The 27,546-nt window shown below is 48.2% G+C and overlaps 1 protein-coding gene across 1 annotated transcript in view; it reads right to left on the bottom strand.

Moving 5' to 3' along the window:
* EEPD1 (endonuclease/exonuclease/phosphatase family domain containing 1) overlaps positions 1 to 26,462 on the bottom strand; it is a 65,806-nt gene extending 39,344 nt beyond the window's left edge. The window contains exon 1 of the mRNA XM_086741663.1: positions 25,442 to 26,462. Coding sequence (XP_086597789.1) covers positions 25,442 to 26,295 — 854 coding nt within the window. The 5' untranslated portion in view covers positions 26,296 to 26,462. The remainder of the gene's footprint in view (positions 1 to 25,441) is intronic.
* Between the last annotated feature and the right edge of the window lie 1,084 nt (positions 26,463 to 27,546).

Here is a 27,546-nt window from a genome sequence, read left to right on the forward strand (position 1 = left end):
AAGATTGAAAACAAAATTTAGAAGCTCATAAAAATCAAAGGTGACTTAGAGCTTCCAAATATAGGCATTATGTTATAGTGTAAGTAGTCTCCAGCATTTGGCTCTTTTTCCGGATTTTCTGAATCATTCCCTGCTGGGGTAGAGCTTCTCAGTTCCAGAAACGGCACCTTCTCCAATCCAACCCTGCCCCACTGCAGCCATAGAAAAACTGAGTAGTCCTTAATTAAATCAAATGGGCACATTTGGGAAAGGGCACACCACCGTGCTATCGTTCTCCCTTGAAGGACAAAGCTCTCAATAAAATTAGGGGGGTTTGGGATGCAAAGCGATTAATAGGGACCCTACTTGAAGAATTCGCAAAACTGACCAGAACTTGGGAAGTAATAAAATGCAATTTGAAATAGTTTGCATTCCCTTTCTCCACCAGGTATGTGAACCATATGCTCTCAAGCTCTTATGGGAAAGCTTGTCATGTCCCCTCATTCATTCTCAGAAACTTAATGCAGTATTACCTTGTCACATATGCACATCCTCCCCTCAGAGAAATGGTTTTGCCCAGTTAAAAGTCTTACAAAGGAATATAGTGGAAGCCAGCTCACTTTGTTAAATACAGGCCCAAGAACAAAGCTGCATTTTAGTGGCAGGAGAACCACAATCAGCTGGTGACATTTGAGTGCCGGTAAAATTTGGCCTGGCATTATGCAACGAGTATTAAAGCTTCCTGGCTTCATCTGGATACAGAACTTCAAAGTCTTTTATAATATGCTCTTAGCAAAGAGATTGACTCTCAAAAGTTGGCTCCTACTTTGCAGAGGCTGGCGGAGAGCCACAGCAATTGTGCATTTCGTACGAGCATTTTCTGCAGTAGACTTCATGCCAAAGTGGAACTGTTTAAATGGTGGTGGAGGCCAAAAACCGAGGTTTGAAATAGGAGAGCATACATTAGAGGTGTTTGGAGAGAGGCGATGAAATCGCTGAGGAGAGAAGACACAACAAGGGGAAAGGAGCACTACAGAAACCAAGAGTGGTGCTTTGGTTGAATGTACTTTTCTCTATGGCTCTTTCATGAGCAGTTTATGTTGTCTTACAAATTCAAAGGCATTTTGACAGAAAGAACAAAAATGAAGTGCATCATGACAACAGGTAGAGAATAAAGCAGAAACTGTATTAACAGACAGCCCATATGTGTTAAGAGCTTCTCACTGCATGCCTGAAAGCCAGCCCAACCGTGTATCTCAAGCGGAGCTCAGGAAGCTGGTGACAAGACCTTGATGCTGTGGTGCCCTGCAAGTGCAAGGGGCAGGCGTCAAAGGACAAAGAAAAGACTTTGCCAAGGTGACTGAGGCCTTGTCACCATGAGAGGGAAAAAGAGACAGATTTGACAAGCTAACATTTCTGCATTACTACTCTGGCAAAAGTCTCCATTGCAGGCCTAGCCTAACACTATCAAGTTGGCACGTCACCAGAGCTGTGTGTGTCAGTCAGCACAGCCATCCACTGCACCACAAACAGGAACGGCAGCAGGATCCACTGTCAACAACCCGGTTGTTCTCTTCATAGCATCTATACCATCTGGTGAAGGAAAGGCCGCAGCAGATGAGACTTCCTCAAAACTGTCACTTGGCTAGCCCACTTAAAGATTACAGAAAACAGAACGATTTGAAGGAATATGAACATACACCCATCCTCTTAAAATTGAGATCAATTGCACATTTCAAAATGTGAAGTAAAGAAACAGAAAACTGTGAAAAGAAGTGGACCAGAAGGAGCAGAGGCAGAAAACCTGAAGGTTTTGCATATCACTCCTCCGCCTTGCACGCACCGGAGCCTTTAACTGTCAGAAATGCCACTGAAGACAACAGAGTAAGGCTACTCACAAATGGAGCTGATGCCAAGCCATAAAGAATTTTCTTTATGCTGATGCTATACTATTAGGTCACCAGAAATGCAAAGAATATTGTAGTTAGAAAATAACGACCAGCCAATACTGAGGTCACATCCGCAAGAGACCACAGAAAGCACAAATCAGGTAAGAAAATTACGTGTCGCATAAGCGTAAGAAGTTAAAAGCCTCCTTTCCAATAACTAATTACAAAAGTATCCTACCAACTTCATCTACAACATCACACAATACTGCAATACAATAGGGAATTTAGCTTATGGGGCATTTGGAGTGCCATTTATATAACTTTAACCCAAACAGCAGACCAGACAGTCTTTCTATCAGTCCACTTTTTCTTTCTTTTTTTTTTCACTTTAATAATGACTTTGAAGTGTGATAGGAGCTACATCAAGCTTAAGCCTCTGGTTAGCCAAAAAATACAACGTCATACAGTCTTTGCTCTGATTATCAGAGTAACATGGAAAGGTTTTGATTTAAACCTCTGGGGGATGCATCACATAGCTGCAACTCTAATCCAGGAGAGAATGTAATCCTTCCTCAATTCTCAAAGTCAGAAAAACTGGCTGAGTTGGCAACTCTCCCAGACAACTGCTGTCCTGGAACCAGCCTCTGCTCTGTTTGTGGGCAGAGCTTTTCCAGCAAAGCTATGCTAAGCAGAAGGGACAGACCACTCAAAAAGAAAGTAAGCAACACAGAGGTACAGCTGAACAGACTATGGCCTGCTACCATTCACTTTTTCTACTGCATCCCAGAAAAGTCCTAGTGACTGCATGTGGTAAATAGAAGAAACCTCCATCAATCAGATCCTGGGTATCCGTCTCTAGGAGCACTGCAGAACCACAAACACACAAATGTTGGTTAAAAGAGACTGATGCAACAACCCCTTCAGCACGAGACTATCATGAGGTCAGCTGTGGCTTTGCCCAGCTGAGTCTTGAAAACCTCCAAAACACTAAGACTCCATGGCCTCAAGACAACTTCTTCCAGTGCTGCACCAATTTCTGAGCAAGTAAGCTGCTTCTAGCATCTGTTCTGAAGATCCCAAAGCAGCCAGTTGCCCACTTGTACTAAAGCAAGGGGTTATTTTACCTGCAGTGCTGGGATTCTTGTTGAATTTCATAAGGCTTCTGTTGACCCAGCCAAGTTTCTCCAGGATCTTCTGGACTGAAGGGCTACCATCCGCCACAGCAGCCACTCCCCCAAATTACGTACTGTTACACTGCATAATAACTTATCACCTATCATAAAAGATAATTACTCTGCGTAGCAAATACATGCTACCACAACGGTCTTTGTTGACATAGGAATAGGTTTATCTGACTAGACAGATGAGTCAAGTAATGTTTTCTTTTTCCCACCCCAACAATGACTTGTGCCAAGTTCTTCAGAGGACAGAGCGAGACACATCATAAAGAAGACAAACAGCTTCTCTGCTTTTCCCCCCACTCTCACCTCACCTAACAAGAGGTCATTACTGTCCACATAATTGTCTCACTGGGTGGTTCCCAAGCTTTCTGAGCTGCGAGCTGCTGTCAAGATCGAAGCTGCTCTTCGTGGAAGATTACATGCTGTTGTGAAACTTTTGACCAAAAGACATTATGGAAGGGATGTCTCACCCACCGTGAAACCACAGTCACGTCAGTCACACCTCGGGAATTGGGGAGGCAGGGGGCGACTAATCCTTTACTTTAGCTTCTGCTGATCTCCTAACCAGCGCGGCATTTTCTGGCATGGGCTTATTAACGTGCCATGTTAACAAGTCCCTTGAAGCAAGCACAGCAGATGGTTTTCTCCTTGTTTTAACATGTTCTTAGAAAATAGCACAGTTGAGTTATTTTACATCCACTTATCACAGTACCCTTTTTGTTCTAGTATCTCATGACTTGGAGATCAGAATGAACCTCTTCAGTTAAGGAACCTCAATAAAATTACCTATTTCTTCTACAGAAGAGGAGAAATTCAAAGTTTATATTGTGGAAGATGCCATCGAAAGTTTTAACTTGTGGAATATCAAGTTTCAAATCAAGAGTGTCATATGGGTACACGCAGAGAAGCTTATGTTGCTAGCAATAATGGGTGCAATTACAAAGTGGATTAACCATTTTTCAATTAATGACGGCAAAAAAAGGCAGTGTACAACAGGACACACAGCAAATTCTTCTCTGCAGCTCAGTACTGTACACAGGAGCAAGTCGTGACTTTCCCACTTATTTATGAGAAATACAACCATTGCATTTGTCAGAATAATAATAATAAAAACAGAAATGCACCATAGTGTCAGTCTCCAAGTCCTCTGATCTGATAAGGAACCATGTGGCGTGGCTGGACTGACAGGCAGCAGCGCTGACCAAACACCAGAGGTGACAACCTGGTGGACCTCTCCCCACACCATGTCCCCACCATGCAGCAGCTCTCCTGCCCGTGTATTTTAAAGTTGGGGTCTTCATACACTCTTTCCTGTGGACCTCCTCATCTTTCACGAAGGTGGCAAGTGGCGCTGCCCCCAAAACGTACAGCCAGGGCACTGCCTGGCTTTCTCTTGCAACTGCAGATAAAGTAGTTTGAGCAGCTACCGCTCCCGCTCAGCAAGTTGTGTTCAGCAGCTGTTTAAGTGCAGCCGATTTACTTGGCAGACAAGAAGCTCCCAGATTAACCTGGATCAGCTCTGGGTGCTGAGAAAAGTAGCAAGCAGCTAGTGGGAGGACCTCAGAAACACATGGTTCTTAAGCGGCCAGGAGAATACGCCTGAAGCTGCAGAGCAGCGACGACACTTGTCCAACATCATGTCAGCGATGGAGGTGGGACAGAGCCACAGTGGCTACAGTCCCACAGGTCACAGCTTTGTTCTCTTAGGCCACCTCACTTTTTAATACCTCATTTAGACATTTTACAGTGTGTGAGAGTATATGCATTGTATAGGTGCTAATTACATAGTGTACATGGCTCCTACTTCAGATTTAAGGAAAACATTAATGAATTATGCACTACTTCAGCACCTTGCAATTTGGATCATTGTTCTGATTTTTATAGTAGTCCCATCCCTCCCTGCCCCCCTTTTTTTTTTTATTTGGCCAAATAGTTCTTAGCTATGATTTTGATTACAATTTGCAAACATCAGTTTGTCGAGGACTCATTATGGTGGTGAAAGCAGGCGAAAAACTTTGGTTGGTTGGTTTAGAAGCACAGGACAGCAATGGGAAGCATTATGGTCTTCTCCTCAGCAAGACTCGGTCAAGCAGCAGTTGTTTTAAGCTGTCTCTTTCTCAAAGTACGGCAAATAAATCCCCAAACACCGAACAGCGGCAGCTTAGACTTAAAAGGCTGTATGCTATTTAAAAAAAAAATTAAAATAACTAAAAAATTCAAACCAAAAGCAGAGCACGTAAGGAATCACACAGGCTGCGAGGATGGAAAGGGACATTAATTTCATTAGACCACTCTCATTAAACACAAATGCCTGCAAACTGCCACGACTGTCACAACACACAGCCAGCACACAGGCGCGAAACCAGTTATTACAGAAAGTTATAGAAATCACCATCACACAAATTGCAGAGTGCTGTGTCTGTGGAGGAATTTTCTTTAACCAGCCTGCTAGTACCCACTGAGCTGTAAAGCAAGGTTTAAGGTCTAAAGCAAGGAGGGCTTGCCATATCTGCCTCACCAGATGCATAACAGGGGACAATAAACATGATTGTGCTGTGTCAGCTCTGTCACCAAAGCTCTTCCTTTAGGGAGGACACAGGTAAACTTAAAGCAAACCCCCAAATCCTTCTAATTTTAAAAGGCTGTGAGCTCATCGGGGATTTACGAAAAAAAAAAAATTCAAATCTTTTTAAAGCCTTTCAAAGAGCCCTGAAAAGGAGATTTTGTTAAACACATGATTCTCGCCGTCTTCTGATATGTGCTCCGCAGCGCGAGTAGGGCAAAGGTGGAAGGTGCTTCGCCTGCGAGCGCATGCGGCCCGCCGCAAACTGCAGTCACCCTGCGCAGGCCAGGATCCAGCCAGACGTCTTTGGGGTTACTAGGATTCACGTTTAAAGAGGAGAAACACTGACTCTCTCTCTAGTGAAAAAAAAAAAAAAAAAAATTGCCAAAGGCAGATGTCTCCACGTGCTTCAATTCAGTCGGAAATGATGTGGTCAGGATTGCACTGCCACAGGATTTAATAAGAGGAAGTTCTCTTATCTCCCTTGGTTAGGCAAAAAAAAAAAAAAAAAAAAAAAAGCCTTTTTTGTTTGTAGACAAAAGAGAAAAATAGCACCCACCACACAGCCACAGCCTCTGTTCCAGTGTAAGAGAAGGAAGAAAAAAAGTTTGTGATGTTATGCAAGTCCTAGCAGCATAAGAAAGGTTAATAGAGTTTATTTGACTTCTAATAGGGGGTAACTCCAGCGTTTCTTCACAGTCCACATGCCTCCAAAAGGTGATTTCATTTGTTTTCTTGTTTATTCCTCCATGACCCAAGGCGTCTGCCTCCAAGCCCATTCTCCTTTCTGAGACAACGACCGATTCCCCTCGCTGTTCACTCTGGCTAAGCAGGGTGGTTTTACGCAGCTGTGCCACACACGTAAGGGTGCCGAAGCTCATAGACACAGCAACACATTCATTCCCCCAAGGGGACTGATTTGGGTTTGCAATCTAGGTGGCCAGGACACCTAGCGAGAAGGACAGCCTCCACACCTTCTCCTGATGAAGGGGAGTCCATGGAGCGGTATCTCAGAAGGCCTCTGGCCTCCCAGCCAGCTGGCTGCTCTCCCAGCCAAGGCACCTGGGGCTTCCTGAACATGGAACCAACTTTGTCCTACAACTGACCTGCCTACGGCCCGTTGGATGCTCACCAATCTTTCACTAGTTTAAACAATCCAATACGATTCAAATGATGACTATGGCATACAGGTGCAAGATGATAAAGATAGAATCATAGAATCATAGAATAGTTAGAGTTGGAAGGGACCTTCAACGGTCATCTAGTCCAACCCCCCTGCAAGAAGCAGGGACATCCCTGACTAGATCAGGTTGCTCAGAGCCCCATCCAGCCTGGCCTTGAACTATTCCAGGGATGGGGCATCCACCACCTCTCTGGGCAACCTGTTCCAGTGCTCTACAACTCTCATTGTAAAAAATTTTTTTCTAATATCTAATCTAAACCTACCTCCTTCTAATTTAAACCCATTACCCCTTGTTCTATCACAACAGGCCCTACTGAACAGCTTCTCCCCATCTTTCCTGTAGGCCCCCTTGAGGTATTGGAAGACCGCTATCAGGTCTCCCCGGAGCCTCCTCTTCTCCAGGCTGAACAGCCCCAACTCTCTCAGCCTGTCCTCATAGGAGAGGTGCTCCAGCCCTCTGATCATCTTTGTGGCCCTCCTCCGGACCCTTTCCAACTGGTCCATGTCCTTCTTGTGTTGGGGACTCCAGAACTGGACGCAGTACTCCAGGTGGGGTCTCACCAGGGCAGAGTAGAGGGGCAGAATCACCTCCCTCGACCTGCTGGCCACGCTCCTCTTGATGCAGCCCAGGATGCGGTTGGCCTTCTGGGCCGCAAGGGCGCATTGCCCACTCATGTTGAACCTCTCGTCTACCAACACTCCCAGGTCTTTCTCCTCAGGGCTGCTCTCGATCCAATCCCCGCCCAGCCTGTATTTGTGCTTGGGATTGCCACGACCCAGATGCAGGACCTTGCACTTGGCCTGGTTGAACTTCATGAGGTTGGCACGGGCCCACCTCTCCAGCCTGTCCAGGTCCCTCTGGATGGCATCCCTCCCTTCCAGCGAGTCGACGGCACCACACAGCTTGGTGTCATCGGCGAACTTGCTGAGGGTGCACTCTATCCCACTGTCCATGTCGCCGCCAAAGATGTTGAACAGGGCCAGGCCCAACACGGACCCCTGAGGGACGCCACTCATGACCGGTCTCCACTTGGACATTGAGCCGTTGACCACCACTCTCTGAGTGCGGCCATCCAGCCAACTCCTTATCCACCGAGTGGTCCGTCCATCAAACCCATGTCTCTCTAGTTTAGAGAGAAGGATGTCGTGCAGGACAGTGTCAAATGCCTTGCAGAAGTCCAGGTAGATGATATCCGTTGCCCGTCGCTTGTCCACCGATGCTGATACCCCGTCATAAAAGGCCACCAAATTGGTCAGGCATGATCTGCCCTTGGTGAAGCCATGTTGGCTGTCACCAACCACCTCCTTGCCCACCATGTGCCTTAGCATGGTTTCCAGGAGAATCTGCTCCATGACCTTGCCAGGCACGGAGGTGAGGCTGACCGGCCTGTAGTTGCCCGGGTCTTCCTTACTCCCCTTTTTAAAAATGGGGGTTATGTTCCCTCTCTTCCAGTCATCGGGGACCTCACCAGACCACCACGACTTCTCAAATATGATGGCCAGTGGCTTGGCAACTTCATCCGCCAGTTCCCTCAGGACGCACGGATGGATCTCATCAGGCCCCATGGACTTGTGCACCTTCAAGTTCCTTAAATGATCTCGAACCTGCTCTTCGAGCACTGTGGGCGGATCACCTCCTCCCCAATGTCTCAAACCCCAATACTCAGGAAAAGACCAGCTGTGTCACAGATGATAGAAAACAAAACAAAACAAAACAAAACCAAGTACGGCAGCATTCACCAGCACTTTGCTGAAGAAAAAAGCTGAGCACAAGATTGCAACTTGGCTTCTCATTTGGAATAAGACCAACATGAAGCAGCATCATCCTCGAGGGAATGAGCTGAAGGAAAGAAAAAGGGAGTTATAATGGAGCAGAGGGGTATGATGGGTCTCTGGGTGACCCTGTGGAGCAAAGTCAATCTGGTCTCGAGTCTCCAGGGTGCTCAGCAAGGCAATGAGGATACGGCTCCCTGGCCATGCGTGAGCCTGGGTGATCCCACGTGGGATAGTGCCACTTGTGCGAATGGCCACGTAGTGACATGGGAGGATGAGGAAAGTGGTATGGTTAGGGAAGGGAGGGAAGGCTACAAACAAGAAGAGATGGCAGTCACCCCTTCCTCTTTTTAGGCAAGCATGAGGAGGAGATGACAACACATGGTAACACCTCATGACACAACCACACAGAAAAATGCTAAGGACAGCTTTCCCAGAAAAGCAAGGTAGAAGAAAGGAGCAGAAAGGAGAAATCATTTTTCCTCATCAGAGAAAAGCATGAATAGTTCAGCAAAAACAGTGCTGTCAGGGCTAAAGCACAATTTGATAGTCAGGATGGACGGAAACGGAGGCTGAGCAATCACTGGAGCAGATCCTCATGAGCGATGCTCCCCTCTCCATTGCAAAGAGAGGGCCCTGGGCTGAGTGGCAGGGTCCTCTCTTCCCATAGCCCTAAAGAGCAGAGCGAGGATTGTTACGAAACCTGCCACCCTCCCACCAACATGAAGTCTGGCAGACCACACAGGAGGAGTGGGCGCACACAGGCCGTTTAGCAGTAAGTTGCCTATCTTCTGCCTGTGCAAAGAAACTCAGGTTATTTAATAACCAGCTGCTACTTTATGAAAGAAAAAGACTCAGCTTTTTTCCAGCCTTGTAAGAAGCCATTATCCACCCGCATACACGGTAACGATGGTGGAATTTCTGCTGAGTCATAAAACACCCAAATAAATACGTGTTGCCCTGAGACACAGCAAGAAAGCCAGAGCCGGGGTGACCACCTCTTCTGATGAGCAAGCAGGGGTGACGTGTGCCTGCACAGACGCAGAGACAGCACACAAAGGGAGCTGGGTAACACCACGAAGTGAGCCGACATTTTGTTGGGATCAAAACCTCCTGGGCAGGAAAATACTGCTATCACAAATTAGTCAACGCTGCCACAAACCACTTCAGCGCCTGCTCTGAACTGAAGAAATCTCTCACACGGCAGACAAACCATCTGATTTCCTAAGCCAGCAGAGCCAGGGTGCTGGGCTTTTGCTTTCCTCTCTTCCCCACCCCCATCCCAAAACACAGTAACGCTCTGAAATGTTCTTTCAAGATGGGAAACACCCATCGTGTCTACAGGATGTGAGAGGCGAAAGGGATGTGGGTTCACTGGAGGAGGAGCAGCAACACACCTCCGGTTGCCATGCCCTTCAAGTCATACCAGGATGTGCCCCAAACTCACAGCAGACCGCGGCAGATCGTGCATATCAACGTGGGAGCTGGCTGTAAAGCACCCTACCCCACCTCCTGCTTTAGCTTTCCTTTCTCTGGGGCAGAATGCAGCCTTTTCCACAGGGCACAGCTCTGAGGGATGGATGCAAAATGTGTGAGATTATGGATCATAACATTTTTAAGTGTAGCTCCCAGTTAATCCTGTTATTTTATTTAGAGATTATGTTCATGATTTTTGAATGTTCAGATTGGGCGATACTTGAAGGTTTAGGGCCCGACCCTGCAAAGGGGACTCCTATGTCAATTTGCCATCAATTTAGGGATCCCAGTCAAGCTGGCTGGTGCCCACAGGTAAAGCTGTTTACAGGTCTTGTAATTAGAAGGAGACACCCTGAAAAAAAACCAAGCTACCAAACTGTGCGTACGAGCTCCTGTAGCACACCTCTGCACACCTCAGACCACAGCTTTAATTCCACCCCAGCACCCCTCTCCTCAAATCAACTCCTTCAGCAGTCCAAACACACCCACAGCTAAAAACTTCAGAAGGGACGGCAGGGTGGCCACATTTACCCGGAGAAGTTACCATGTCACCTGAGCTCCTGACCTGCAACAAGGCAGGGAAAGGTGAAATAACTTAGCCGGAATAAATTTCCTTTTCGTCCTTTATTTGCTCTGTCTCCTTAGGCCTGCAAATGCCTCGAGAGCTGCACAAAACCTTCTGGAGTAGCACCTTCAGGTGTCAGGTGTGCTGACCTCAAGGCCACCATCTTATAAATGATGCAATCCAAACCTCCAAGGTCAAATCCCTGCACTGAAAGATGTCCTTGTAAAGGCATTTGAATGTATTTCTATATTCATTACCTTGTTCTCTCTCCTTGTACCTGAGTTTGGGAAGAAAAAAGGCCAGTTCAGTAGAAAGCACCCTCCTCCCTGTCCCATTAACCTGCTTTTATTTCCCCTGGCTTCCCGCACACAAAAAGAAACAGCAAACCAGCAGCAAATCGCCCCCTGAGCGACCACAAGTGCTGTTGAGAGGGAGGCATCATTTCTTCCTAATGAAACCTGGGAGCCCTGAACATTTCTGCTTCTTGTAGTTAGGCCAGCAAACGGATGAATGGAGCACCGCCATGAGCCAGCCCAGCCAGCTCAGCATCCTCACTCACACGCCGCAGAGCCAAGGGCTCGTACCACTGTCACGCCATATAGCCGCCCTCCGTCCTGGCTCATCGCGAATTCGGGGTTACGTTATTCCCATGAACCGCTGCTTGTCTTCCCGCACGGAAAGCCAACAAGGGAACATGCGAGCCTCCCAGAAAAACCATACTCTGCAAGGAGGGGATTAGGACAGAACAATGTCTGAGTGTCTTCAGTGAGCTGGAAGCCATCCCAGCTTCCAGCTGCACAATGACATGCAGGAAGGAGTTTTGAAAGCTTCCTAGTCACAGAGTACCCCTGTGTGCCAGAATCGGAGACGTCTGGACATAAGAATGGCCTTTAAAGCATAAGGATGCAAGAAGACTGCAGAGCCCTGCACGCAGACCGGCCCTGGCAAAGCGGGGAATGGTGGCCTGAGCTCAGCTTTCTTTTTTCTGGCAGTGGGTGCTAACTGTGTAGTCCAGATCCTTAACCTTATTTAGGTCAGAGGCTTCAACACAAAACAGTCTTAGAAACACCAGTCTTCTGTGGGAAGGAGAAAACCTGCTTGGCCAGACCCAGAGCTCTCCAGATACTGGAACTGGAGTGTGATTGTACGTGAGAAAGGGACAACTGGAGGAGATAATTTCTGATGGGTTGCGCTCGGCTCCGCACGGCATGAAACAGGATCATACGGATGCTCACAAAGACATTCTGCGTTGGTTCACCCTGATGCCCTGGCCAGCCACCGTGAGGCCATGCTTTCCTCCGCTCTCCTCCTCTCTGGCTTGAATAGGTGATAACCCCCCCTAAACTGGCAGAGAAACAGTGAAGGTGGCAATCTGGGCACCTCCAGAGAGCAGGAGTGAGAACACTGCATGCAGAGCCCTGTTGTCTATTTTACTGGAGTCAATATCAAGCTTAAAGCAACATAAAGAGGGCTCCAGTGATTCTTCTCAATGGTGCTTACGCACCTGCAGGCCTACAAAGCACACGGAGCAGAAATTATAACCCTTTCACAACACCGTTCTCATTCCCATTTCTGGATTATTCTGAGGATAAAGTAATCACCACTCCATGGAAGGCATTTCAGATTACTTGAAGAGGTGAGACTTGCACAGGTTTTGTTAGCATGGTTGCCTCCTAAAGTTGTGCCACAGAAATAATCTATAAAAATAATCAAACCAATGATGTAATACCTATAGGCAATCATACAGTACTAAAATATCGAGCTTGCCATTCACTGCACCCATAAGGCAAAATGTCAGTATGGAAAACAGAATGTAAAACCAGGGCGACACAGGAACATGCAGAAGTGTCTGACCGGATGCAGCATCCAGGGAGATGGAAACAAGGAGTAAGCAAACCGCCCAAACGTTTAACCACCAACTCAATGGGAACAAACTTTTAGATTTGGCAGTGTTTTCAGGAACATCCCAGTTTTGAGGAGCAGACCTGGGAGGTGAAATTTGAGCCAAGCACTGGGAATAATAAAAATGGAAGCAACAATCTCTGTGCTTTCTTTGGATGGTGGATTCAAGCTCTTGTATGACCCTTGTCCCCCAATAACATGAAATTGTCCTGCTGCAGATAAATACACGTATAAAGTTTATGGACAACACTTGATCAAGTCTTTAGGTTATAAGGACCCTGGGAAGATCTCATGAGCAGCAAAAAAGAAAAAAAAATCCCCTAAAAGATCAGAAGGACAGTATAGACACCTGGCAACATCTTTCCTCCAGGAGAACTGAAGTTTTTAGACCCTCATACTTACGTTCCTAGAGAAAAACACACGTACATACTAATCGAGAGTACCCATAAATAGCGCTGATCTGGCTGTGGACTCCAAACAATCCCCCCAAATGTACCAACAAGCACTTTAAAAACTGGGGCATGGGGAATCTTGCATGGACAACTCAGGCTTTCTCCTACAAATACCAAGGTTTAGCCAAATCAAGCCGTACCTAGGCAGGTTGAAGACAACCACCACTGCTGTGACAAAGCTGATATTCCTCCAGTACTTTTTATTTTTAAGAGATATTCTGAACAGTGTGCTGTGTTGAAGAGCTGCTAGACAAAAAGATTCTTCTGATATAAATTCATCAGTCTCTCCTCACAGAGCTGACGTCTCCAGACACTATCTTTAGGAAGATAAGATGCATATGGAAAAGGAATTGTAAACTGTCAGTGCAGCATGCACCCGTACAGCATAATCAGATAGGCTCTGCTGAAGATAGGAAAAAAAAATGCCGAGCGCTTGTGCTGCTAAGCTCCTAACGTACATACAAACTCCTTTTAAACAACTGCTCTTGCAAGTTAAAAATAATTCCACGTCCCACACATCAGGAAGTTAACAAGGTATTTTTCTGCAGAGCTTTAAGTACCTCTGAGGAACAGAAATCAAAAACATTTTTTTTTTTCCCCTTAAAGCAATGGTACAGGAGCCTCCTCTATTTGCAAGAATACGTAACATCCCCTGAAATAAAAGGCAAGGTTGCAGTTTTCAAGCAGGTTTTGCCTGAAACTTGAGATATCTTAAAAGGTACTGATTTTCAAACTGCCTGGCAAGAGGCTTCGGTGGAGGGGAAATAAATGCTGCAGCACATCTTGGAACGCGAAGACCCTGTTAGAATGACTTTAGGGGAAATATCACTAACGATCTAAGGGAACTGAAGTCCTCAGCCTCATAGGTTAGAGCTGATAGCATTCAGCCCTTACGGTGTGAAAGCAAAAGCTTGATCAAAACGCACTTGCAGTAATTGGAAGTGCTCAAGGTATGGCAAGAAAACTTAGAAGCCAAGCGAAGCCAGTGAAAAGGCTTTAGATTCAGTAGGGCTGGAGAGAGGATGAGGAAGGGGGTCACATTCGAGTTACGAGAGCAAACTTCGAAGGTCAGGTTGGAGATAGAGGCAGTTTGTACGAGGCAATTTCCTTTCAACTTATGGACAATCAATGTACAGGAATCCTCCCATCTTCTTACTTTCACTTTCTTTTTGCCAAATTTGAGTGCACAGATGTGCAGTGTAGAGAGCCACCATCACCCATGCACACAGCTCCTCCAAAAAGCTGCTGTACTCTACACACACCCACAAAAGAAGTCAAAAATGGAAGGAGAGGCAAGTCAAACCACAGCCAAGTCCAAGTGGTCTCTGTTTAAAAATGGAAACGGGAAACACCACACCAGAGGTGGGTTTTGCTTGTGCAGCACAACCTTAATCTACAGGCAACGTTTCCAGAATGTTTACTGCCAATAGCCCTGCATGGAAATTGTCCAAATGTCTATCAAATCTGCGAGCTGCTGACTGAGGACTGTTCAATCCCTGAATCTTGCCCTTTAAACCACAGTTTTCCTTCCTGTGGCACTACTTTGCACCAGAGAACTCAGAAGCTACAAAAATAAGAAATGTTGGGAGTGTTTTGGTAACAAAGGGTAATCTTTACCAAGACATCTCTCCGAGACACACTGGAAATCAGGCTGAGCTACCTGCCAGCGGTACCAACACCTCCGTCCACACCCAGGCCACATCCTGCTCATTGCTGAATGTCATATTTTCGGGAGAGCAGCCAGGGCAGAGGACAGTGGGCAGCGCTGGTAGCGCAGTCTCCATTGATTATGAAAAGGGAGTGGAAACACAGCTAGAGATAAGGGAAGGAGCTGTGCAAAGGACTAGCAGGAAGATACAGATAGACAGCTAGATAGCCAAAACCTGCACTACCATTGCTGCCAAAATCGTAGGTAAACTCGGGCTAGTCAGTGCAAAGGTTCTTCACGTACCACTGTGGCATTTTCCTGCCAGTAACATTTATTTTCATGCTTAATTCAGTGGTGGCACTGATGTTTTATACACAATGGGGATCTCTTGCAGACGTAGCGTACTTCCTTTTCCATGTGTTGTGTGCTGGTACGTGCTCACCACTGTCAGCCCCGCATGCCACAAAAGAGGAACAACTCCAAGGCTTCCCTAAGGTGGTCCTCGTGCAGGTGGACCCCACCACTGCCTCCAGTGGAAGGCCCACATCAGCTTAAGATGGTATTACTGCTGTAAAATTGCTGCCTTGTTTAAAATGCAGACTGGTTTAAATCAAGTAGTATGGGCCCTTCCCAGCTCAGACTGTCCTCCCTGACAGAGGTTCACACTCTTCCATCTTGTCTGCTTAGAAGGAGGAAAAAAAGAGGAGTAAGGTAGTAATTTTATACGGCAACAGCAAACCTGCGGAAGTGACTCTGCATGCACAAAAGCAACAAACCTGCCTATTTTACAGGGCATTTTCCAATACCAAAATAGAGTCACTTCTGCCACAGCACCCTGCAGTTCAGTGGCATTAAGCTAGAGCCACGCTTGGTCTGACTTGCCTAAACAGAATAAAGAAAGAAACCATGCAAAAGGTCTAAGCTAGCGTCTAGCGCGTCTCGAACGGCACGCCGCTTCCAGCTCGGCAGAAAGCTGGCTAACCTTTACGCCAGCCGAGCCCAGGCGAGGGAGGGAGGGAGGGAAAGAGGGCACTGACCGGCAATTACCCTGAGCAATGCTGGAGCCTGCAGGCTTGCGACGGACGGACTGACACGGAAGCGGAGGGGGGAAAAAGAAACGGAGCTATAAATAAAAAAGGATTCAAAGGATAAGTCCAAAAGCAAAAGTAATAGCCTCTTAATGCTGCAGCCAGGAGAGGTTTATGCTTCCAGCTCCCCCCTTGTTAAGGAAAGGGCACAGTGGTTTTGCGGGACGGGCGGCGTGTCACGAGCACGAGGGATTTAGGGCAGGAAGGCTGCCACCGCTGCCGCACATGGCAAAAGCCTTGTTGATCAATTAGCTGTTCAGTAACCCATTAAAAACCCGCTCAGCTGTGAACGGCTCGGACAGCTGTCGCAGCTAAATTTGAACAGGAGCTCGAGCACGTTACCTGAAACGCCTATAAAAACAGCAAAAAATAGCCACGCAGAAGGAAAAGGAAATTTTCCAATTCCTCCTCCTCCATATCCGTAAACCTACAGCATGAACTGCTCCCAGGAACAGCTTTGCCCTGTGGGATGTTCCCCACAAAGAGCAGGAGGGCATTACTGTGCTCTCCCCTCGCATCCCGTGACAGACACGGAGACAGGACGGACAGACGGACAGCCTGCATAGCCCTGAGGCTCCCAGCCGCCGTCAGAGAGCAGGACTCCAACCCGCTCTGCATAAGCTGGCTGCATTTAGTCCACTGCAAACACAGTGCGCTTAATAAAACCAATATTCCTGGCCACCCTTACCATAGATGACAATATGATCCCAAGTGTCTTTTTCCATAAGAATCTGATTGTTTATTATTATTATTATATTTCTAGACTCAGTTCAATTTCTAGAACATGCACACACATGGGGCACAAGCAGGGTAAATGTATGTCTCTTACTCACTGGCCCCTAATAATTTTACCACAGGCACTGGAAATAACAGCTTGGCGCTGACGCCAGGCTCTTGCCTGCACAAACCCCCCCTAGAAGCAAGGATGGAAAGGAGGTCAGCAGCGCTGATCCTCCCCAACGGTGACTTACCAGTTTAAGACACTCGTGCCATTTGAAAATGCCACACAGTTTGACCGGGATGTGGATACACTGCATATGCCAAGGGTGAGACGAAAACAGTGTCTTGATAGAAAACACCCTTTTTACCACAGCTGCACATTCCCTTCAGTGTTTATCTGCTGCCCACCCTGCTCTCGGCACCTTATAGGGTATTTCAAAACCCTCCATGAATCACCCAGGCCCGAGATGAGGGAGGGGACCAGACTGAAGCAGGGTGGAAAGCTCATCCAGACCCCCAGCGTCGCAGAGGTCTTCCGTAGGTCTCACCCTCCCCTCAGCAAAGCCACCAAATGCTTTCATTCTCCGATAAATCGGTGGGGATCCGCCAGCTATTATTCAAACAAAGTGAAGTCCCTCATGTAAAACAATAAACTCAAAAATTTGGAAATTAAGAAGCGACTGAGTTCCTATTAAGCACTGTTATTAATAATGTGCCATGGTTCTTGTCTCCCTCACCACACCATGTAATAGCGTTGAGAAATTACCGCAGCGTATTGTAATTATTTCAGTAAGGACACCATGCCTCCGTCTGTCAGCTTACACCTGCAGCGCAACAAAGAACAATGCACTTTAGAAATAAGTTACGTGCACACTATAATCTGTATCCTGTCAACTCTTCCCTGCTCACCCGGCCAAGCCTTGAAATCGTTATCTGGGCAAGACTCCCAGAGAAACACTAATTAGAGACTGAAGAAGCAGGGTCCTCCCAATAACGCAGCTGTAGGAAACACGCTGAAACCCAGCTCCAGCAAGAAGGGTGCAGCTAACTCCATAAAACCAGATTCTCTCTCAAATGTCCCTGTTTAACACAGTTGGAGACCCGTGTTCGCAGTGAGCCAGACCAGCACTCGGCTGCAGAGACAGCATTCTCCTCTAGTTAAGAGGGACTGACTGAGTTTCCGCTCACACCTTCTCAGGAACTCGGAGTATTTAATTCCCATGTTTGTAATCCCCTGGTCTTTCTTTTCTGGTAAAAACAGCAGCAGCATCTTTTGCCCTCGGGAACGGTCCTATTCCTCTTTTTAAAGCCAAAGCTAGAAAACCACCCCTCCTGCAGCTCTACCGCAGAAGAATCACAGAGCCCTGAAGATTTCTGTTTACAGGATGGAGCCCTATGCACAGATACCTAATCTGTCTTCTACAGTCGTGTGGCGCAAGCTTTCTGAGAAGTCTAGCAGGATGAGGTTATAGCCTTGTGGCCTCTGCTCATGATTGAGGAGCAAGCAGTAAAGCATCGCTTACTAATCTGCCAATTTATTACCATAAATCAGCCAGCTCATTTAATCTTTGCCACGTGGAATATGGCAAACCCTGCACAATCTGCAGGAGTAACCTGGCAGCTCCAGTTTACCAAAATACCTGGTATCTGCAAGATGATTCCAGTGACATGAAATAAGTGTGCAGAATAGCCCGGCAGGCATTAAGTGAAACTATGCAGCCATTAAGAGCTGCCAGATGTATCAAGTACAGCTGTTGGGAGAAAAAGTAATAGATGAACAAACCCTTTCCTCACTGATCTGTTCCACTTTATTCAGGCTTTATGGCGCAAGTAACAGTGGCAGGGTATTATAATAATTTTTTAAAGGAGAAAAATAAGATTTATTTCATACGGATAAACTGGCCTTTAACTACACCATTTTTCCAGCCACATTCTCAACTTTAAAGCAGATATAAACGGCTGGTTAGATACAGCCTCTCAGATGTTCAAGGAATACACTGAGGCAGTTGTTTAAAGTCAACAAGATGCCCAGATCTCCTTTTAAAAGAGAAATTTCTGGGAAGGTTACTCAAGGGCAATTTCAAGAGCCTGTCTTACATTCCTGTGTCACGTCTGAGGGAAGAAGGCTGTGGGGGCTGTGGCAAACCCACCCGATCCACAGTTATCAACAGAGACGAAGCAGGACCAGACAGCTCAGTGCATCCACTTCAAAAATATCTGGCAGAGCACATGGCTCCAGATGCCTTCTCCAAGAGTCTGGAGACGGGGATGGTCTACACCCTTCATCACCTTGCTGTAAGTCCAACCACAGATTTTGATCTGCAAAAAACTCTAGAGCTGTAAAATATCTTGAGCAAGTGACCCACCTACTACAGGAGGAGCAGGTGATGCCCACATAGAGGGTCTCAGTACTTCATCTATATGAAGCAGAGGATTCAAAAGGGAATTTAATTAATTTAATTTGTTGGCATCACCTACCTCTACTGGTAGCAGTCCTGAAAAGGGCTAGGATCCCTACCCAAGATGGGAGCAGCACTGCAGAGTAGCCTAAACCCACAAGGAGATGGTCATGCTTTTTAGCACTGAGCTTCACAGCCTTGGTGTGATTTGACGCAGACAAAGGAACGGGCCACATCCTGATTGGGAGTAAATCAGTAGAGTTTAATTTCACGGGAAAATGATGTAACTCAGAGTCTGACCTGTGAAGATCTTGCTGCTTTCCCCTGCCACATGGTACGCGGAAGGCAGTTTCAGCCCCCCATTAGTCTCCAGCAAGTAAAATATTGTTGATCTCATATAGGTGGAAGCCAAACCTCCCCCCCCAAAACGACAAAAGAGCCAACCCCCAAAACCCCAAACACAACAGCCCCGTTTTTTTTTTGCCCTCAGAGGTATTAGAAAGTGCAAATTAATGGTGCCTTTACAAGCATCTGTATTTCTATTGCTCATAAAAACCCCTTTGTGAGGTGCACACAGAAGATACCATCTAACAATTCCTTTTTTCTCAAGTTTTTCCTGAAGTTGCAGGAGGCAGGATTTCCTCCCCATTACATAAGGAGTAGAGGGTGTATTTGTTCTTTTGCTGTTGAAGACTTATTAGCACAGTCAGGTTACTCGAGCCAGGCCCTCTTTCCTGATCTTTTCTTGCAGGGGAATTATTCTTGGCAAGGCTCCAGTCTGGTATTAATCCCAGGGAGAAAAATACAGCGGCTGTATAAAGAGGCAGACATAAAACAGACACACCTCTGGGCTTTGCCTGGCTGCCGAGAGCTGCAGCGACAGAGCAGAAATACCAAATACAAGCTGGTGCTGAGCCTCTGAAGCTACCACAGTACACTACTACGATATCCATTTGGCGGGGTGTGATCCTTTTCCGTTGTCCTGCCGGAAAACACAGCTACAAGTTGGCAGGCAAGGTACCACACTGCACCCCTTCCCAAACAAAGCATCAAACTCCAGTAGTAAATAATTGCCCCTTGTCATCACCCCACCTCTCAGCCCAGACTGAGAGATTGGAGAGGAAAGAAAACCCCCACCCTGCTGTTTAACATAGGGGAGCGATGGGAAAGTGCGTCTCCTGCCTCCAGCGCCTGGAGTGGGGACCTAAAGGAGATGGCTTTTTCCTCATCTCTTCATAGAAAGAGGCTCCTCTGGAGGGTAGTTCAGGAACTTGCCTTGTTTTCAGGTGACGAGAGGATGTGCTTAGGGTGACCACTGCCCTGGGACACCCACCTGGGGTAGGCAGGACTAAGAAGAGCTTCCAGGTATGGTGGCACAGTGAGGGTCACCTGAGGACTGCCTGTCCATCCGCTGCCCCCTGGGAGGCAAGTTTAGGCTGAGGTTTACCTACTCTTTCCGCAACAGGGACACAGATTTGAGTCTCTGAGCCATGGAAATTGAAGTTGACTTCTTACCTTTAAGAGATCTCTACAGTTCTATCTAACCAAAGTGAAAACAGCTAACCGGTTACAAAACTAGGGGAGGAAGCAGGGATGACATGTAAGCACAGAGGTTTGGTGTCCAAGAAGGGAAAAAAAGAATTCATCAGTGCTAATACAAGTGCCAATACAAGGTTTGTACTTTGTTACTCTACAGACAGGTAAGAAAAAGTTTGTGCTGTGAGAACAGTCAGTCACTGGAAGAACCTCCCCGGGGATGCGGTAGAGCCTCCATCACTGGAGGTTTCCAAGATGTGACTGGACAGGGTGATGGATAATTTCATCTAGGCTCCCTTTCCTGACAGAGGCTGAACCAGATGATCTGTGCAGGCTTCATCCAACCTGGGCTCTTCTACAGTTCTGCGATTTTTGAAACAGGGGTTAACGCTTTATTACTTGCACTTTTTGCATCTAGAAGATGTAACCACACCAAGAAGCTGACCAAAGCAAGTAGCAGAGGGGAAAAAGCACCCTGAATTGCTTGACATCTGGAAGGAAACAGAGCTGGGCTCCATGGCCCTGAGCCTCAACCTTGGTACTCCACCATTATCCTGACACACACACACCCCCTCTTCACCCTCCTCCCTTTTTTTAGGTTTTTAGTTTTGGGTTGTTTTTTTTTTTTGAGAGAGAGAGTGCAAGTTCTGGCTTTCAGATGCTCTATCAATTTTCATTTACTCAACTGCAAAGTATGCTTACAAGAAAAAAAAAATAAATACTTAATAGGTCTTCACAAAGTTACTGCACAGTTATAAAACATAACGAAAACCAGTTGGAAAACCTCCGCTGCAAACCATGCTGGGAAAGGTGCACAGCTGATCATTGCCCTCAGCTACTAGCACACCTTCAAGCAAGCAATTAAACTAGAGGATGCACTTTTAGCACGCTCTGCGTTTCCGTCAGTGTTGCACACGCCTGTATCACGCTTCTTGATGCCATCACTTAGCAGGCACCCCAGCACGTAACAGCTGGAGAGAGCGGTCACAGGGTGTTGTGGGAGTCATGAGCTCGGTTTACGGCCAAGAGGGACAGGCCTGAGGCAGGTATGGAGGAGGAGTGGAAAGAGTGCCCTGCCCTACGGATCTGGGCTACAGGACAGCTCTGGGGTACCAACACCGACCTTGGCCAGAGGAAACATGTCCACTGGGGCTACTTATCCTCCCCATGAAACCACTTGTTGCCTTTGACCTGAACTTGCTCACCCTTTCAATTATGCTACCCTAATCATATTTTTTTTCTCTTTTTTGGTAAGAAGAAGCTGTTGGCTTCTTCATCCTCCCAGAGAATGGGGAGGACATGGAGGTCAGCTGGAGGGGAACCCCAGAGACAGGGTAGATCTGACCCTGTGAACAAATCCCAGATCTGCTGAACCACACCTGCAAGAATCGTTGCAGGTTTGGGCAAATTAACCCCCCATTTGATACTTTAATCCAATTACATGTCACGCTCACCTCCACATTCATCATGGTTAATCTCTTCTAAAATTACCTCTAGTCCTCTGAATGAAAATACCTCGTTCCTCCACTCCAAACATGTGATAAACATAGATCCTTGTAATATGAGAAAGAGGGTGAGGACCTTGCTGTATTTCATTATTTTTGTACTGCAGCGATGAATTTCAAAATAGCTTAGCAGTAGTAGTCATGCTCACTGATTTGATATACATTCCCTTCACTGCTCTTCAGAAATTTAGCACTTCTGGGCATGAGTGTGAAGGTTTTGGGTTATTTTTTTTCCCCCCTCCCTCCTTCAGCAGACTACTCTACACAACGACATTTTCTTTCTTTCTGTTTGTTTTGAATGAAGGCACAACCCTCTCTCCTTCCTGCACAACTGCTCCCTTCGTGCAAAGGCTATGCAGGGCTGGAAGACAGGAGGACCTTCACCTTCTAGCCTCACCTGGAAATGAACAGTAATTTTCCCCATTGTTAATGCCTGAAAGAATAAGCCTAAGGGGTTTCAAAGCTACTTGCTGTGAACTGGTCATGGAAAAAAAAAAAAAGAAAAAAAAAACAGAAACACCAAGAAAAACCCAACCAAACCAAACCACCACACCACACCCAAGCCACAAAGCAAACCCCAAACCAGCCTGTCAACTGGCATGAAAGTCCCCAAGATCTCAAATTAAGAATCTTTACTACTCTTTACATAGTTTTAATACATTCTTCTTGACTCGCTGTGCGTTATTCCCAGACTTAAGCTAGGTGACACAGGTCCTCCAACAGGAATACTGCCTTGTTGTGGTACTCCAGCTCCTGAGACCACCCTGGACTATGAGAGACAGGCATGCAGGAGCACACTTACGTACGCAAGGGTGGCTGTGCACAAAGTCCATCAGCAAGCACATGCCCATCAGTGTAGCTCGTCAGAGCATCTGCCTGCTGTGGGACTAAAAAACCTTCAGATCCACCAGGCAACAACCCGGGTCATAGCCGGAGACTTCAGCAGCATGTGTGAGATGTCCGCTGAGCACGCAGAGCACCTTGAAAACACACCCCATGGATTTAATGAGGCTGAAGGGCTGGTGAGCCCCCATGCAGCGGCATATTCTTGACTGCAGAAGCAAGAGATTAATTTCTCCAGCTGACTATCAACTGAAGGTTGATTTACCTAGCTAAAGATGAGTTTGCAAGGCATTTTATTGGTCCCCGGGGTACACGACCAGAGCGGGAAGGAAGACCCCGGAGTTCATACAGAGAAAGAAGGCAGTTTCTGGCCTCAGCTGAAGCCGTTTTACGGCTGCAAAGCTCCACTGACCTCAGCAATGCCAGCACAAGCAAGAGGAAATTCCTCCCCAAGGTGCTGAGTAGGACTTTTCCCAATGTATACTTTTTTCCTGCATCGTGCTGATTGTTTCTGTTCCCACATTTATTTTCCCAGGAAAGTTTTGCAGGCTTGTCTGTGGATGCACAGTACTGTCATTTCTTTCCAGCTTCTCACGTTATCACAACCAGGATCAAGTACAGAACACAATCGCATCGTACTCTCCCTGTGTGATTGATGGCTCATATACGTGCAGTAAAACAGAACAAAACCAAGTACTTGTATGGGGCTGCTTTTAAACTTCAGAGTATCAGAGAGAGACCTTTCACACCACCCAGTACCACTGAGTACTTGTTTTCTAAGCTGGATGGAAACAAAGCATCACACAATTTAAGAGCAAAAATAAAACAAACTGCTGGGGCCACTCTCCAGTGGCCATCTTGGGCTAATGCAGCCTTATTTTATAAGTCACTTTCTTTGCCTAACTTTTTTAATAGGTGGACTCTTTTGGGGTTTGTTTTTTTTTTTTCACCCGAAAATGCTGAAGATGTCACAGACAGTTAACACTTCCCTGGACAAGGTCCTTAAAAAAAAAAAAAACATTATATATATATATATATATGTAAATAAATAAAAATAAAGTCACCAAAGTCACTTTTCTTCCAAAACTGGATTCTTAGAATAATCCTGGCACTAGTGATAATCAGAGATGCTTCCTCCCTCAGCATGTCACTCCACCTCTGTCCCCTACCCCGATGCCCAGCCCCACCAGACCTCATCCTAAGGCCCGCTCCAGCCAACCAACTGCTCTTGAAAGAATGAGAGCGGTGGCAAAGGAGGAAGCATGGGATACAAGAACCAGAGGAGCAGTCGAGGAATACTGAAAGGTGTTAGGCTGAAGCCATCAGCGTAACATCTGAATACTCCCTCTGGGCCACCATCTCCTTTTCGGCTATTGAACAGCGATGGCTGTGAGATGACAGATGTTTCCTACACGGGAGCATCAGGCAGTGCACAGCAGAGGTATCCCCGACCACAAATACAGTACCGCAGTGCAGGACACTGTCACCATCCTTCTCGTGTGCCTGACCTCCACAGCCACACCGGGAAGAGTCATTATTCAGCACATTACTGGAAGAGGACAGAGCTCTCGGCACTGCCAGAGGTAATGGTTCATCAGCACTTCTCCTCCCCACAATATCCCTGTCGCAGAAGGCCAAGAGTCCCCTGCCCCTATTCATTTCCAGCTGGAAGTCTGAATAGAAGCCAGAGGGAAAAGTTAGTTTCCCGGTGCCCTAAACTAAATGCCAGATCAGCTGGGATAGATTTCACACGTGGAAAGGAAAGGGCAAGGGTTATTTAAAAAGCCTTTACTGCATTCTTACATTTCTGTACCAAGTAGAAAGTTTGGCAAGAATGACATCCTCAGTGCTGTTGTATGTTTACCTTAGGCCCCCAGAAAATAAAATACAGCTTTTGGCTTCTCAGCCATTAACACCAGAAGCACCATCCCACTTGACCACACTGCAAACCAACCACCTCCATACCCACCAGCTCAGTGAAGTCAGGGGCCCGCCTGGCGCAGGGACAGCACAGCCTCCCCACATCTCGCACCCCCCAAGGATGAGCAGTCCCTCCAGCTCAGCAGATGCCCCATGCTTGTTAATGAGCTGTGTCACCCTCGCAGGACCAGCCACAGCATTCCATGCTCCTTACACAGCCCAAACCATTATGAATGTGCTCTCAAGCCTTTTCTGATTTGAGGAGCGGATCCGAGGGAGAGCGGACTGCAGCCCTAACACTGAGCTTGGCAGCTCTGAGAGAGGCGGATGTAGCACTGCATCCTGCCTCCCAAAGTGGCAGTAAGATGCTCTGGGAAATACCGTAAGAAACACAGTGCACACAGAACAGCCCTTCCGCTGCTCTTCCCCTCCAGCTTCTGGCAGGCAAGACAACCCTCTGTGACTTGTTCAAAAGCCTCTTGACAGAGAAACAGTCCTTGACCATACATTAACAGGCCCAATGTGACTGACTGTAATGGCTCAGCCTTCCCTGCACAGATGTCTGTAAATACACACATACCTCCTCAGGAGGTCCACCAACTTTCAAGGACTTTCAAGCTTCATCAGGGGACAGTCACTGCAGCCCCAGGGTTAAGACTCAACCAGGGTTCCACGCAAGAAGTGAAAAACATTTAACAATCCCGGGAAGGAGTGGGTCCCTCTAGGATCACAGCGGGACTCCAGAGTGCCCAAACCCCAGCGGCATTAACCTACCGTCCCAAATGGAGCTGGGCCTAGAGGCCAGGTGCCGCCTCTTACCTGTTCTCCAGCAGCGTCATGCACACGACCTCCCGCACGCCTGGGTTGTTGGCTTTCTCAATGGAGCAGCTTTGCAGGTTCCAGGTAGCCACCCTAAGGACAGGTCTGCCATCTCGCACCCCCCCAAACATCTCCACAGAAGGGCGAGTGGATATGATCTGGGTGGGTCCCCCAGGAGGAAAGTCCAAGTCCTCGCTCTGGAGACTCAGAGAAGTGGGGCTGGGGTGAGGCTTGGCAGTGAAGTTGAGGCCACCATTGGTGTTTGTCGAAGGGGGCCGAGACCGCTCGGCAAAAATGTGGTGCCTGATTTTGTCCAGGAAGGAGGAATTGATGCAGTCCATCCTCACCAGGTCCTCGATACTTTTGAAGGGCCCATGCTCTTTGCGGTAGTCCACAATGCTATTGGCAATCTTCTCGGTGATGCCACGGATGCTCATGAGCTGGGCGGGGGTGGCAGTGTTAATGTTGATCTTGGTGGCGGAGAGGTGATGCTCAGAGGCCGGGTCCTTGCGCAGGGAGCTGGGCGAGTGCTGCGCCGAGCTGCCCTTGCTGCTCACGCAGATCTCGAACTTCACCTGCTCCAGCTTGGCCGCCCCCACCCCGCTCACCAGCGCCAGGTCCTCCACTTTCTTGAAGCCGCCGATGTACTCCCGGTACTCCACGATGTTCTGGGCCACCAGCCGGGTGACCCCGGGGAGGGTCATCAGTTCCTCCTCCGTGGCCGTGTTGATGTTGAGCCTCTCCTGGTTGACCAGGATGTTGCTGAAGTTGCACGCCGCGCTGAACTTGCGGCTGTGGCACAGGTCCGCCGGGTCGCGGGGGATGGAGCGGTGGCAGCCCAGGCTGCCCCCCATTTCACCACCGCCTCCTCCTCCTCCTCCACCGTCGCCGCGCCGGGCCGCTGCTGGAACCGGGAGAGCGGGCGAGGGGCGCTGCCCGCCCGCCACGCATGGAAGCCCCCGCGGGAGGCCGGCAACCTGCGGACAGATCCGACGGGACGGGACGCGCTCGGTTAGGCGGACACCCGGCTCCCCCACGCCCTTGCTCCCCGACTCCTTTTATCCTCCTCTTCCTCTCGCCCTCCCCCGGGAGGGGTACCGCCGCTTCCCGCGCAGCCCGGGCTCCGCTCGGGCTCCCGCCGCTGCCCCGCCGGCGGTAGTAGTAGCTGGGGGGGAGCTCCCGCAGCTCCCGCCCCCTCGACCGGGCGAGGCGGGGCCGGGCGCTGCCGTCACCGCCTCCCGGGGCGGGGAGTGGGGGGGGCGACACCCTCTGCCGCGCCGCGCCCGCCCCCACCCGGCGGCGGCGAGCACCGGCCAGGGCTGGGGGAGTGTTCCACTCCACTCCAGGAGGTTGGCCTTGGCTTCATCCCCGAGCGCCCACATGGGGCAGGGGAGAGGGGGGAGGGGTGAGTTCCTCCTCCCCCCCCCCCCCCCCCCCCCATAGCCCGAAAAGTGGGATCGGGCTCGCAGGGCCCAGGGGGACCCGAATTGTCCCTCCTGCTGTCGCTGTGCAGCTAAGGGCGGGCTTTTCTCCACCCCCCCGCCCCCAACCCAGGGTGGATGGGACGCCGGGGCCTCAGGTTCTAGGACGCTGCCTGCAGCGCGCCCACCCCTGAAGTTCCGTGGGCCGGGCAGTGGGCAGCTGGCAGGGCGTGAGTGGGTTCTCAAACCTGATGAAAGCCTCGTAGGTCACCTCCACTGGCTTTATTTTTGCTCTTGCAGGCACTATGCTTTCATACATCTGGGTAAAGTTTGCTTTTTTTTTTCTAATTTTTTTTTTTTTCTTCACATCTTAAGCAATTGTGAGTCCTCGACAAACCAAAATGCCTCGCAGAATGATGCTTTTGGACATATTAGACCTGCATACTATCTCTGCCTCAACCCCCAGCCTACTGCACACCTAGCCTTTCCCTGAGACAGAGGATCACCGTTCTGCACCAAAATTGTTGTTCTGCATCACTCATGTGCCTGAGCTGGCTTTAACAGCATTTTTTCGCGCCTCGAGAGCCACAGCAGCCCACCACGGTCCCGGCGTTGGTAGAGCCACCAAAGTATTTACCCACCTTCTACCGCATTGAGTGCCGTGCTGCGCTGTCTGCAGCGTTG

This window comes from Chlamydotis macqueenii, chromosome 2, assembly GCF_036417535.1.
Source record: "Chlamydotis macqueenii isolate bChlMac1 chromosome 2, bChlMac1.mat, whole genome shotgun sequence".
In the NCBI taxonomy this organism is placed as follows: Eukaryota; Metazoa; Chordata; class Aves; order Otidiformes; family Otididae; genus Chlamydotis; species Chlamydotis macqueenii.